The 13,498-nt window shown below is 36.5% G+C and overlaps 1 protein-coding gene and 1 pseudogene across 1 annotated transcript in view; one reads left to right on the top strand and one right to left on the bottom strand.

Annotated features, from left to right (window-relative positions):
• Nucleotides 1-13,498, top strand: part of UTRN (utrophin) — a 406,557-nt gene that overhangs the window by 100,441 nt on the left and 292,618 nt on the right. The window contains exons 19-23 of the mRNA XM_060753499.2: nt 1,702-1,789; nt 5,812-6,053; nt 6,195-6,375; nt 9,580-9,725; nt 10,745-10,957. Coding sequence (XP_060609482.2) covers nt 1,702-1,789; nt 5,812-6,053; nt 6,195-6,375; nt 9,580-9,725; nt 10,745-10,957 — 870 coding nt within the window. The remainder of the gene's footprint in view (nt 1-1,701; nt 1,790-5,811; nt 6,054-6,194; nt 6,376-9,579; nt 9,726-10,744; nt 10,958-13,498) is intronic.
• LOC132761031 (actin-related protein 3 pseudogene) lies at nt 3,679-5,158 on the bottom strand (annotated as a pseudogene).

Below are 13,498 nucleotides of genomic sequence, written 5' to 3'. Positions count from 1 at the left end.
CAATATTAATATGTGTCTATTGAAATCTTGATGTATCTTACCTTTTTCATACCAACGATAGGTATGCCACCCGAGTCTTAAATTATAACCCTCTATGTTAAGTAGAGAATGATTATCTAATTTTATCAATTCCTATAATCAACTAAAAGCTGCTGCTTCATAATAATATCTAAGATCTGATAGTGCCAAATATCCCCTGTCTTTTGCATCTATCAAATTTCTATATACTATTCTGTTTTTTTTACCTGCACATATAAAATTCACCAAATCCTTCCTCCATTGTTCAAAATCTTTATTCCTTTAATAATTGGTAAATTTTGAAATAAAAATAACATTTTGGTTAATACAATCATTTTTATCAGTGCTATCCTCCCTATCCAAGTTAGTTGGATTCTTTATCATCTGTCTAATTTTTTTTACCTCCTTCCAAACTCTCTCATAATTATAGGTTAATTATGCGTTAATATTTTATTGGTTAGCCATAAATATTTTACTTTCAACACAACCTTATATGCTGGTAATTTCTCCAATTTAAAAATTGGTTCATCTATTGACTAGGCCCCCCTAGTCCTAACTCATTTTTTGGCCTTGTAGCGTTTTATTAACTGTCCCACCCTTACAGCCATATTGCACTAGCCCCTGTCCTGCCTTCTTAGATCTGAATATGTCCATTGTTCTTGGCTACTGGTTGATAGTTATTGTTGTTGTTACATTTTTATGATGTCTGTTGTTCAGTTTTATTGTTTCAGTTATTGAAATGCAATGTATTTTAATTGTGCTATATTTTACTCTGTTTCTGTTGAGTTTGGTCCCCATGTAAGACGCCCCGAGTCCCTTCGGGGAGATGGTGGCAGGATATAAGAATGAAGTCATTATTATTATATGTTTTTGGTTAAAAATATAATTTCTCTTTATTGATTTTAAATCCTGAGATATTTCCATACCTATTAATTGTCTCCATTAGATTTTTAATACTTTGTATTGGTTCTCTTAAAATACACACAATTTTATCTTAAAGACTTAATGTTGTGCTCTTAATAAAACAATCACTTTGTCTATATCTACTACATTAAACTCCAATATTTAAAGTAGTAGATATATTTTTGAAAGACTGCAAACTGAAATGCTGCCAAAGAGACAACTTGTTGCAACACTCTTTAAATTCAGTAATATACAGAAAGTAATGCCAGTGAATTTGAGGTGCTTAGTTTAATGTACCCGTTTCAGTGAATCAGAAGAGCTTGCCATCTGTGGTCCTGATTATGTTACTATTCAAAAACTTGATCTTGCCAGCATGATTTCCTTTTCGGTTCAAAGAAGACAAAGATCAAATGAAAAGCATAAGTAGGTGAGGGTAGAGACCAAATAATCAATAATTCACTAAAAATGATGTGAAATATTGAGTGATCTACATACTGACATGTAATTAATTTTAGATTGTGATGTGCATGCTCAACGAAAGTGTGATCAGTAAAGTAATGTGACTTCATCATATTCACATATTAATTACTTGTTTACTCAAAAGTAAAACAACTCAGTAGAGATGCTATCCTATCCTACCCTAGCCTTATGCATACTTGAATATGCATAAGGCTAGAAGCATGCATTATTATTTTATTAGATTAAATAAACTTGCGGGAGCATATGTTAAAAGTTTAACCAGGTCTTTTTTTTGTTTTTATTTTTTTGATTCAATAATAGGCAATAGAAAAAGAAAGGTCTGAAAAAAAGAAAATCCTAAATGACCTAAAACAAACTGTACAAAATTTTCTGGACCAAATGGGAAAAGGTAATTTGTTATGGAATTTAAAAGATAAACATAAATGTTTTATATGGTTCTCTTGCCAATATTAGAAGTTGCTAGAAACGATAAATATCTTTAAAGCTGAGGGTGGTTGAAGTTTATATTGGCACAGGTTTTAAGTGGATGAAATGAAAATCTTAGTTTTTTATTGAATGAGACTAGGCCACAAAAACAATATGATCTTTGTGCATGTAAATAATTAGTATCACATTGAAACAAAGTTACTGTATTGCATTTTAATCCTAAATGATTGTATTATTTTTTATTTTTACTGTTTTTACCTTTTTATTCAGACAGGCTTTAAAAAAAGGTTTTTAAGATCTGCAGTTTTATCCCCTCCCATGAGCAATTTCCATTCCAACAGGCAGGTTTAGGGTTCTCCTACGACAATCTCTCCTTACACCAGAGATTGCTTATGTGAGACAAATTTACTTCCCGATAGGAGGACAGACCACTGTTGATTAATGTGGCTTTTGCCCAGTAAGTAATTAGGGAATTTTAACCATCTCTATATATTCCTTAAATCAGTGAATACATAGGGATCATGAAAAAAAAACCCAGTCATGGAAGCATAATTCTTAGTTTTGCTTTTGATGCATTCTGGAAATTGTCTACCTGGGTTGTAGATTTAATTCATGCTCATGTCCAGATTTCATTCATGAAGCAAGGTGGAGCAGCCTGCTTAGGTGATACTTATGCAGCAAGACTATTTAATGTATAGGCATTACGAAATGTCAAGTTATTTACTGGGATTGATTCCTGAATGTCTTCATATGCCTCCCAGACCATTGTCTGGTATGAAGAATTCACTTACATAGCAGTGATGGGTATGGAGGAGATTTATGTGTTCTTGTTCTTCCTGACGGTTGATTATAATTTTCTGCATTTTACTGGGGTAGTTAAAATATAATGACTTATTAATGTCCACTAAATCCAGTGTTCTGGAAATATCATCCTGGATATTTCCCAGTATTCCAGACCTGATGGTGGGGGGTGCATAGTGGAGATTGTGCCACTTGGTCCTGCTGGATTCTGCTGGTTTGCCAGTAGAAATCCACTATTGGTCTGATAAGCTGGGAATGGCTATTCAACTATAAGATCCTTTTTTAGAACCTTTGTGTCCCAACTTCACTCTTTTATCATGGCTATGTCTGAAATGGGAAATGTTTAATCTAAAATTTAAAATAATAGGAAAATCATGTTAAACATAGCCATGATACAAAACCCAAAGCAGGTGTGTAAGTTGAGGGAGCATGAGCATGATGCTCTTTCCTAATTTCCAAAGCAAGAAATAGAATGAAAATGCACCGAGTAATCAGAAAGCACTAGCAGGCATCAATTAATCCAAGATACTAGCTCCTTAGTTCCACAAGCACTTGCCAAGTTGCATTGTGTGTGGAACCCAAGTTTAAGATTGGTCATAATTGAAGTTACTAGAGTGTCACATGATCATTACTAGAGTGTCACATGATTAATATTCATGTGGGCCTAATTTTCTTACAATTTACCTCAGATTGGTCACTGGTATTTTTCTTGTCAAATATTACATTTCTTTCATTCACTGATATTTTTCTCAATGTATAAAAAGTATGAAATATAAACAAGCTCTTGCAGTGTACACATCAAGAGTACAACTGAAGAATTATAGAGCTGACTATATACACACCATCAAATTCCATCAAATCTTGGATATTCCATTAATGTACAAAATATCAGGGCACAGAAAGAACAAAAACCCACTTCTTTTGTTTTGTTTACGCACAGGTTCAAATATTAAATCAAAAGAAAAAAAACACTTTGAATCATTTTGGCTTCCCACTACATCTGCATGTTGAGACACTTATTAAAATATTCCTGTTTAATTGTGTTTGGTCTTTTTCTTCTTATTTTCAAGTCATGTTTTGTTATCTTAATACCAGTTATCCAGACAAATAAGTATTTAGAAAGACCATCTCCCTGCCTCACCAGATCTGACTCTTCCATGATTTAAGACATAACTCCAAAAACTGGGTTGTGACGACAGATGCTAGGACCAATTTCTTCATAATCTTTTTTGGTGTGGCATACTTGGTAGAACTCAGGTGTGGAAGCCAGCATGGATCCTCCAAACCAAACAGCGTATCTTTGCATATGGTGTGTTATAACTTGTACATCAATAGGCTTGGGCTTCAGTCTTCCGCCACTCAGTTCCTCACTGAGTTTCAGTCTAGCGTCAACAGTCCTTTTCAGGTCTCGTAAACGACGGCCAAAATCCCTGAACATTGTTGAGCCTCCAGAGAGAACAATATTCTTATATAGTGGACGTCTAACGTCAATGGGACAATTCTGAATAACTTCATCTACTACTTCGGAGATAGGCTGTGTGAAATCTGGATTAGCAAACTCAGGGTGAAAGAAGATCTCTGACCCCAAGAATCTCTCATACCCAACATCAATGGTAAATTCTTTCTTGGAGATTGCATTGATTCCAGTATATTGTTTAATCCACTTGGTGCCATCTGCATTATACTTGTTAAATTCTTTTACTAAATCAGGGCACACATAACTAAAGCGTTCCTTCACTGCTTTAGCAGTTTCCAATGATTGTTCAGGAGGGATTCCTACTTCTCGCTCTCTTAGCAATTGTTGAATAAAGTAAGTTATATCTTGTCCTGCAATTGGAATATGTTTGATACAGCTGCCGATCACATAACTTTCAGCCACAGGAATGACATGAGTGACACCATCTCCACTGTCTATAACTGTCCCAGTTAGTGTTCGCTCTCCTACTTGTCTGGATGTCCAAGATGCAGTTAAGGCAAGGATAGCCTGAACAGCAATGTAAAGCCCAGGAACATTGAAGGACTCAAACATGATTTCAGCAGTATATTCTCTATTTTCTGGAGTATTTAGAGGAGGTTCAGTCAACAGAAAATAATGATCTTCAGGTTCTGCCCTTAAATACTTGAAGATAACTTGTTCCATAAACCTTTCCATCAAGTCCCAGTCTTCAACTATACCATGACGAATGGGCCACTTTGTTGCATATGTTGGTTTTTCTATTGCTTCATCCCCAATAAAGAAATCTAGATCGTCTACACCTTTCATAACTCTTCTTTGTGCTTGATCGACAACTTTAGCCGATTCCTTCATAGCAATACATGAAGGGATGATGAACTGTGGCTCTGTATTTCCAGCATATCTCAGTTTAGTATACCTGGTGCCACAGTCCACCACGCAGGCCGGGAGCCGCCCTGCCATCCTCCTTCCTGGGTCGAGTGGCGGCGGCGACGACGGTGGCGCGGAGGGAAAAGAAGGTGCGGCCGAGGCGCCCGCGGGACTGGCTCGCCTCCTTCTTTCCTTTCTTCTTTCCTTCCACTCAGAGGACCGGAGGAGGAGAGGGAGGGGGGGGCGGGGGGAGTGAAGCCACCCACTTCCGCAAAGGAGCCAGTCAGTCACTCCCAGCCTCGGCCTCGCTCCCCCCTCACTCACACTCACACACGAGCGCGAGCCCAAAATGCTCCTAATTTAATAAGTGGTATTAATAAGCTGGAAGCTTTGTGTAGGTTGTATATATTACTTTAGCATGGTTGACTGCTCCTGTCTTCCAGTTCTGTTTTTCTTCTCTTGGCTATTATATAAATTTAGATTTTAAATGTATTAAAAACACATATGCAAAGGTGCAGTTTTGAACTGATTATTTTATAGTTTGCTTTCTGTCCTTTTTTTTTTTTTGCAAGATCACTAGGGAGGTAAAACCAAAATGAAGGATCAGGTGATGGTTATAATGTGTATGTGTATGTATGTGTGTGTGTGTGTATTCGATATAGGAATATTTTAATGGAGATTGTGTGAGGAGAAACAATTTCATGTGTACTATCGTTTGAAAGCAATTGATGAGGAAGCTTTCCTTTTCGTTGAGCTCAGCCTTGGTATGGGCGGTCAGCTCCCAAACAGCTAAAAGAAGAACAAAATTATATTAACATATGCTACATATCAAAACAGATTTATTTCTTTCAATTGTTCAGAAGGTCATCCTGCCGAAACCATAACAAATGCATTCGAGCAGCTGTTGGCAGAGTGGAAAGAGGCAGATCTGCAATTGGAAGAAGCAACAAGAAAAATGCAATACCAGAATGAAGTAAACATTTATTTTAAGGAATTGGATGAACTTGATAAGACTGTAAGTGAAAAAGAATTATGGCTGAAAGACAACTCTACTACATCACCTCAGCAACAACCTTTGATAACTCTAAAGGAGTCATGTCAGGTAATTTACTTGTTCATTGCTGCAGAGGCAAAACACAATCACATGAGCTGAACTTACACTAGTAAGATAAAGTTATTGAGAAAATTAATAGTATGAAATCATTTTAATCTTTTCCTGTGTGTATGTAATTCATTTGCGCAGAGGGAACTCACTCACCTGGTAAGTCTGACACCTCAAATGGAAGACCTTAAAGCCAAGTGTAAAATGCTCTCATCTCAGTCTGCTGCTCCAGACTTCCTTCAGGACAGCCTTAACTCTTTGAGCGATCGATTCAAATCTGGCCAGCAGAAGTTGGAGACTCTTCTAAAACAGCTGAGAAAAGGTGTGCTTTTAATTTAAGATGTATACATGCTATGTTGCTAATTTTGCTTGTATCAAAAGCCTTAGGAGTGGGTCTGCTTTGTATTTTGGTTGGAGATGTGTATTAATCATATACTGAAAATATGATAGTGATCTTGTAGCTCCCTGTAAAGGAATAAGTATCATTCCAGTTTTCATTGGTTTGCTATGTGAGAGACATATTATTTGTAGAAGTAATGTCCAGATTGCTGCTTTATGGGCAGAAATCATTTATAATACCAAAAATTCCAAAGGTGGTTTTAAAAAAAATAAACAGAAAAACAACACTGAGTTGCACAGCCAGATGTCAAATATCCTTGACAAAATATGTCAGTTCTTCCTTCATATTTTTTTTAATTTCAGATTTGAATATGTTATTGCAGGCCCCTTCAGAAAATAGCTAAAACAACAAAACTTGGTTTTGTGGCTCTATTTTCTATTAAACACATAGCTTTTTACTCATATTTCCATGATTTAATCTATCAAGGCATCCAGTATGTCTGAAATGCAGGAACAGTCTTCTCTCTCTTTGTCTTTAAGTAGAAAGACTTCAGTTAGATTACCATTATGATAGCTTAATTTATGTGTGGCAGATCAGATGTCTCCTTTAGGCAGTTTAGCAAAGCCATATACATAAAATATACTGCTTGAGATCATCAATAAACATATAAAATATGAAAATCAACATAAAACTCTAATAAAACCAAAAGGACAAAACACTTAAGAGTTATAACTACTTAATGTTCCTTTCAGCTTGAGACAGCTTTTTAATGAAGTTGACTTGGTGAATTTTATATTTGCCTGCTTTGTCTTGCCCTTTTACTTTGGTTGGGATCCAGCTGTTCCATTTAGTGAATGGAAGTTCTGCTCACAAAAGGCCCTTCTGTTTGTAGGACAAATCTTTGGATCCAACCCCTTGTATTTATTTATTTCACATACCCTTCTTTCTTTAATACTACTAGCACTGGATCATCAGTCAAGCTTGAGATGCAAAAGATGATATGACTAAATTAATTAATGCCACTGATACTTTATATGTATATAAAATGGACATAAAATTAGAAGCAAGAAGCTTGATACATTTCGAACATAAATGAAAATAACCATATAGCGATGTTAAACGGTGTTTCAAACTTAAACTATCAAACTTTTTGACATATACCTGCAGAATGAGCAAAACCTGATGTGTAAGCTAAATATGTCAATAACACTGAAAGTTATAGATATGAGTAGTGTAAACTGTAAATTATGGATAATCATAATTAAAATGGTCATTAAAATAAAAGGAACACACAAAGTCACATGGTCAAAAATAAATGTATTACTTAAAGCTACGAATCATATTAAAGAATAAAATGTGGATAGATTTTTTTTACTGTAAAATGTATGACTAAAAATAGACTAAATAGGGGACTACATTTAACATTGCTTGAGTTGGCTTCTGCTTGTGCAGAGGACCTTTACTTTCTCTTCTTCCTGCAGTCCCTGCATGACCACAGATCTCCTCCTTCAGGAGTCCCAGACCTACAGAGTAGATTTGAGGATGGGAAAGGGAAGTTTGATCTGCTAGTAGAAGGAATTCATCAGTGGCCAGAATCAATAGGATTCCATCAATAGTTGATATGATTAAGGTGTAGTTGATAGGAGACTGAAAGGTTGTCAGTGTCTCAGTGGTATGCTAAGAATGTTATCTGAGCTCCTTCTAATAGTAATAAGAAAGGGAACTCTCATTTCCTCTTTTGGTACACTTCTTGGACTTGTATGTTTAAGAAGATGAGAAGAACCATGTGGGCTGGCTTATACCAAAATATTAATCTTATTCAGCATCTGGTTTCTCACCATGGGTAACCAGATGCATACCAAGATTTAGAGAGCTATACACAGCCCCCGGTGGCGCAGTGGGTTAAAGCACTGAGCTGCTGAGCTTGTTGATCGAAAGGTCACAGGTTCAATTCCGGGGAGCGGCGTGAGCTACCGCTGTCAGCCCTAGCTTCTGCCAACCTAGCAGTTCGAAAACATGCAAATGTGAGTAGATCAATAGGTATCGCTCCAGCGGGAAGGTAACGGCGCTCCATGTAGTCATGCCGGCCACATGACCTTGGAGGTGTCTACGGACAACGCTGGCTCTTCGGCTTAGAAATGGAGATGAGCACCACACCCCAGAGTCAGACATGACTGGACTTAATGTCAGGGGACTACCTTTACCATTTTACACTTCCTCTGCTTTGTTTGTCTGTTTGTCTGTTTCTGGTAGTCATGGAACATGGAGATTATTTGGCCTTTATCCAGTTGCTAGTCCTAAATAAAGTAGATCTACTCATAAAATGGAGTTTATGTAAGTATTTGCTTAGCCAACCCCCATTCATTCAATTGAGAATGTCCTAGTTAGGATTTCTCATTGATTGCTATTTTGATTTAACAGCTCAACACGCTTACCAAAATAAAGCATCCTAGGATGCTTCAAGCCTTCTTCAGGGATGGAGCCCCATGCCAGCCATCACACGACATTGTGTGACTTCTGGCAGAAGCCATGCCCCCAACCGGGGTGGAAGCATCCTTGGACACCCAAACATGGGAGTCTTCCTATGTTGTGCTGATTTATCAAACCCTGTGGCAAAGATTTTCACTTGTTATAGTGTAGAGTAATTTCTTTGAAAACTGTAACTATGCTACCTATCTTTTTCACCAGAAGACTGAGTTTGTGAGAGATGAAGAAAACTATATTACATGAATAATTTTGTAAAAAATGTTGTGTCTCCTTTTCATTTTCTTAATCAGGAAGCACAAAATTCCAGTCTTTGCTTAAACGAAATGGTTTATTGACTAAAGCTTTGTTCACAGAAGTTTTCAATGTCACTTATAAAGCCCTTTCCACCAGCACTTCTTAATTCATATCCAAAATTATTGTGAAAGTAACTTCAGTGATTAATACCTCACTTGTCTAGCTTCCATGTTCAAGTGCTAGCACTTCTAGCATTTGCAGTATAGTATAGTTTCCATGCAATGAACAACTGGATATTTAGGACAATCACAACAATGCACTCAGAATGTTTTTTTATTTTAAATTACACAAACAAAAACCAGGATGTTCTTGCTTTGTATTTGTTTTTAAGTCATAAACTTTGCTATTTTATAGCAAATTAAGGAAGTTATTCAGCTGGTTTAATTTTTTTTATTTCAAAATTAGAATTTGAAAGTCAACCTTCCAAAGATTATTTGGATGCTTTGAAAAAACTGAAGGATGAGCTGAATGAATTGGAAAGCAAGGTACAATCCATCATGAAAACAGTGAATGATTTCAATGAAGTTGAAAAAGCATTGCAAGAGATGAAGGTAAGTTTTCAGTTGGTGTTTTTAGCAAATATAAATTCAGCTGAAGTTATGCAGTCATAACAGAGCTTGGAATCTTTAAAAAATATTAACATTAGTCATTATTGCTGCAACTGTGACTAATTGGTATTTCTTTTGACCAAAATGTATTTAAAATGACCCCAAATTCCCATTGCCCCAGAACATCAGCATTTTAGGAGTGTCAGTGGTTACACTACAAATGACTGTTCATTACATTACTGCATGAAAATAACATTGTTATGGCCTCATTACCTTCAAGAGTTGCCTATTATTCTATTTGTAATTCCTTACTTTCTAACTCTTGATGCATGCTTTTTCATGTCATTGCATCTGTAACATCACTGTACATCACTGTGCTGTGAAAATAATTTTGATTGAGTTCTTACGTATTTTCTCATGTGAGAAGTAGGTTTTGGAAGCAAAAAGCCTCCTGTGTGATCCATAACATTGAGGACAGAACTCTGATGGTGATTTATGCTGTTATAACCACTAGTGAGTGCTGTAAATATTGAGTTAGGCATTGCAGAAGGAAATGTCCAATACCTCCTTAAACAGTGCACTTTTTTCCAAGTGTGCAAGAGCAGCTGGAGAATCCTAGGTATAGCTGCTCCTCCCAACTACTAATTGACCACAGTTCTGCAGCAGCTGAACTTTTGCAGATGGAATGAATGTGTAACATTTGACTTTCTAGGCCACTGGCATGGTTATGCTGGTGGATATTTGTGCTCTTTTGCTGTTATAAGAATCTTTGTATCATTTTCTAGTGTTCTTGAACAAGGGAAGATCATCCATTTATAGACGGAGCTGCCCTCTTCAGAAAGTTCACTCATTATACAGAGAACAATTACAATTCCTAAAGGAGGCAGGACTAGCATACTCCCCCTTTCTGTGATACGATATGCTTTAATTGTAGCGTGTTTAATTAAAGTTATTCTATACCATAATCCAGGAGAGTGACAAAAATGAAATAATTGTTTTCTTCTTTGATCCTTTCTCTACAGACAGTTTGTGAAACTCTAGAAAATCAAAAAAGAATGGTAGATAAACTTGCAGCGGACACTCAAGGCTTAGAGAAGCATATTCCTGCTGAAAAATCAAATCTCTACAAGCAAGAGTTCAAAGGATTGCAGGGGTATAGAGATAAATTGAAAATTAAAATTTCTAAAGATGTTCACCTATTGGGAGAAATTATTTCCAAGCTGAGAGTATTTCAGGTAAGCAAATAGGTATTTGTTTATCACCCTTTGATAAGTATGCGCTCCCCTGTTCCCAAATTTGCTCATGTTCTGTAACCAGAAATTAGGTGTATCGCTGTAGATGTGATCTTAATGTAATGATATGGTATCTACCATATATACTTGTGTATAAGTTGATCTCATATATAAGTCAAGGCAGGTTTTGGGACCAAAATTAAGGATTTTGATATGTAATGTACAACACATAGATTGAGAGTCATTCTTTGGAGAGGGGAAAGTGTCCATGATGCCTCAGGGGGTCATTTGACCTTGTCCACTGCTGGCATTTTCCCACCCAGTCATTTAAAAAGGCCAGAAGCAGTGTCACTGTGCTATTTAGAGAAGGGAGTGGTTCATTTCTTGATAAGAGTTAAAGTACAGTACAAGTACTTACACTGACCCAGAATAAATTAACCCAGGTTTTTTTGGTTGATTCTTTGATAATATTGTCTAGACTTCTGTATAAGTACATACAGTATATGGTAGGGCTGTCCAACCACGGAAAAATTTGTTTCTAAATTCGATTCGTTTTTAGGGGGTTTTTGCGTTTCGTTATTTAAAAGAATTCCGAAATTTTTCTTTTAAAAAGTTCGATATTTACGAAATTTCGGAAATTACGAAACAATTTCGAAATAATAACGAATCGATTCGTTAATGGCGGACGCGATTGCGCAATACGCTAAAAAACCCTCCAAATGGGACAGGGGGAATTTATGAAGCTTCCCTCTCCCTCTGTTGTTGACTGTTGGTGTGCTAATTTATTTTTTTATCACTGATAAAACAAACAATGACTATAAAACTTGCACCAGACATACGGAAATAATAACGAAACAATAACGAAACAATTACGAAACAATTACGAAACAATTACGAAACGAATTGGAAAAATTCGTTTCGTTTTTTAGTTGCTCCTGAATGGTTCAATATCGCTTTGTTATCAAAAAAAATAACGAATTAATAACGAATTACGAAATTAACGAACGAAACCGCCCAGCCCTAGTATATGGTTGTCATCTTCTGTCATGCTACATTGGAAGGAAAACAACAGTGCAGTCTTCTTGGGCCATCACAGTACAAACAAGATCCTTAGGAGTAAAAACTGTGAGCTTGTCTCTGAGGTTTTTAATCCATGTATTTTTTTATTCAAGTGAAATATTACTATTTAACATCAAAACAGATTAAGCTCAGTATTCTCAATTTAGCTTACGTCTTTTGATGCATTTATCTTGTTGCATTGCAACGTGTTGTCTACTTGTTTCCAACTGTCATTTAATTGAAGAAGTGGAGTTCAGTTTATTAGCTTAAACTTAAAATATTTATTTCAGATGATTTAATGTTGTTTTCTCTTAAACAATTATGAACACGGTGTTTGTTATAGTGTCACATAGTAATGAGCCAGCTGAAGAATATATTAGACTGAACTATAAAGAATGCTTTATATTTTTCCACAATGTTGTAATGATATACTGATTATGACCTAGCAGCAGATTGAATTTGAGAGGAATGGGCAGGGAGGATAAAGTCAAGGCTGCATGCTTAGTCAACTGGATGGGTGATGGTGATATCTGTGATATAAATATAAAATTCAAGTAGTATCAAAGGGAGCAGAGAGATCGATGAGTATGAAAACTAAAGATACGTGGGTGTATGTGACTTCAAATTGTCTGTCACCTAATGGTGACCCTCTTAATTTTATAGGGTTTCTTAAGCAAAAATACTCAAGAGGTAGTTTTGCCAGTTCTTTCCACTGAAAAATAATGTACAGGCAGTCCTCAAGTTACAAACACCCAACTCCCAAATGACTCATTGTTAAGAACGGGGTAAAACAACAGGAAGAGAGAGAAATCTACCCCTTGGAAGGGAAATTTACTCCTATCGTGGGGGAAAGGGGTCTCCACAGAAGCTTTAGCACCAATTTTTGTTTCCACAACAAGCCATTTTTTTTTCAAAATCTAGTTCTCACAGGGACAGAAAGTGAGTGAAATCTTCTAAATGGGGGCACCGATAGCAAAAGAAACACTACAGGGGTATTCACCCATCCCTATGCTATTCAAAGCTACAGATAAAAAATGTACCTGTTCCAACTTAACATACAAATTCAACTTAAGAACAAACCCTGGATCGTAATTTGGGGACTGCCTGTATTCATTGGTGGTATCTCATCCAAGTATTAACCAGGGCTGGTCTTGATTAGCTTCCAAGATGAGTAGTTTCACTGAAGAGGTTGAAGCCATGGTTCTCAACCTGTGTGTCCCCAGGTGTTTTGGCCTACAACTCCCAGAAATCCCTGCCAGTTTACCAGCTGTTAGGATTTCTGGGAGTTGAAGGCCAAAATATCTGGGGACCCACAGGTTGAGAACTGCTTTAGAAACCCTTTAGAAATGAAATGCCAACACCCCCTAACTTTTGAGAACCACTGGGTTAAAGACTTTTGACATTAACTGACCATTGCAGAAAGGGTTTTAATTGAGTGGGTGATGCATTTTAAACATCATTATTATTTTTAACTGTCTTGTAAAC

Source organism: Anolis sagrei, chromosome 1, assembly GCF_037176765.1.
Source record: "Anolis sagrei isolate rAnoSag1 chromosome 1, rAnoSag1.mat, whole genome shotgun sequence".
NCBI lineage: Eukaryota > Metazoa > Chordata > Lepidosauria > Squamata > Dactyloidae > Anolis > Anolis sagrei.
This window is presented reverse-complemented; position numbering and strand designations above follow the sequence as displayed.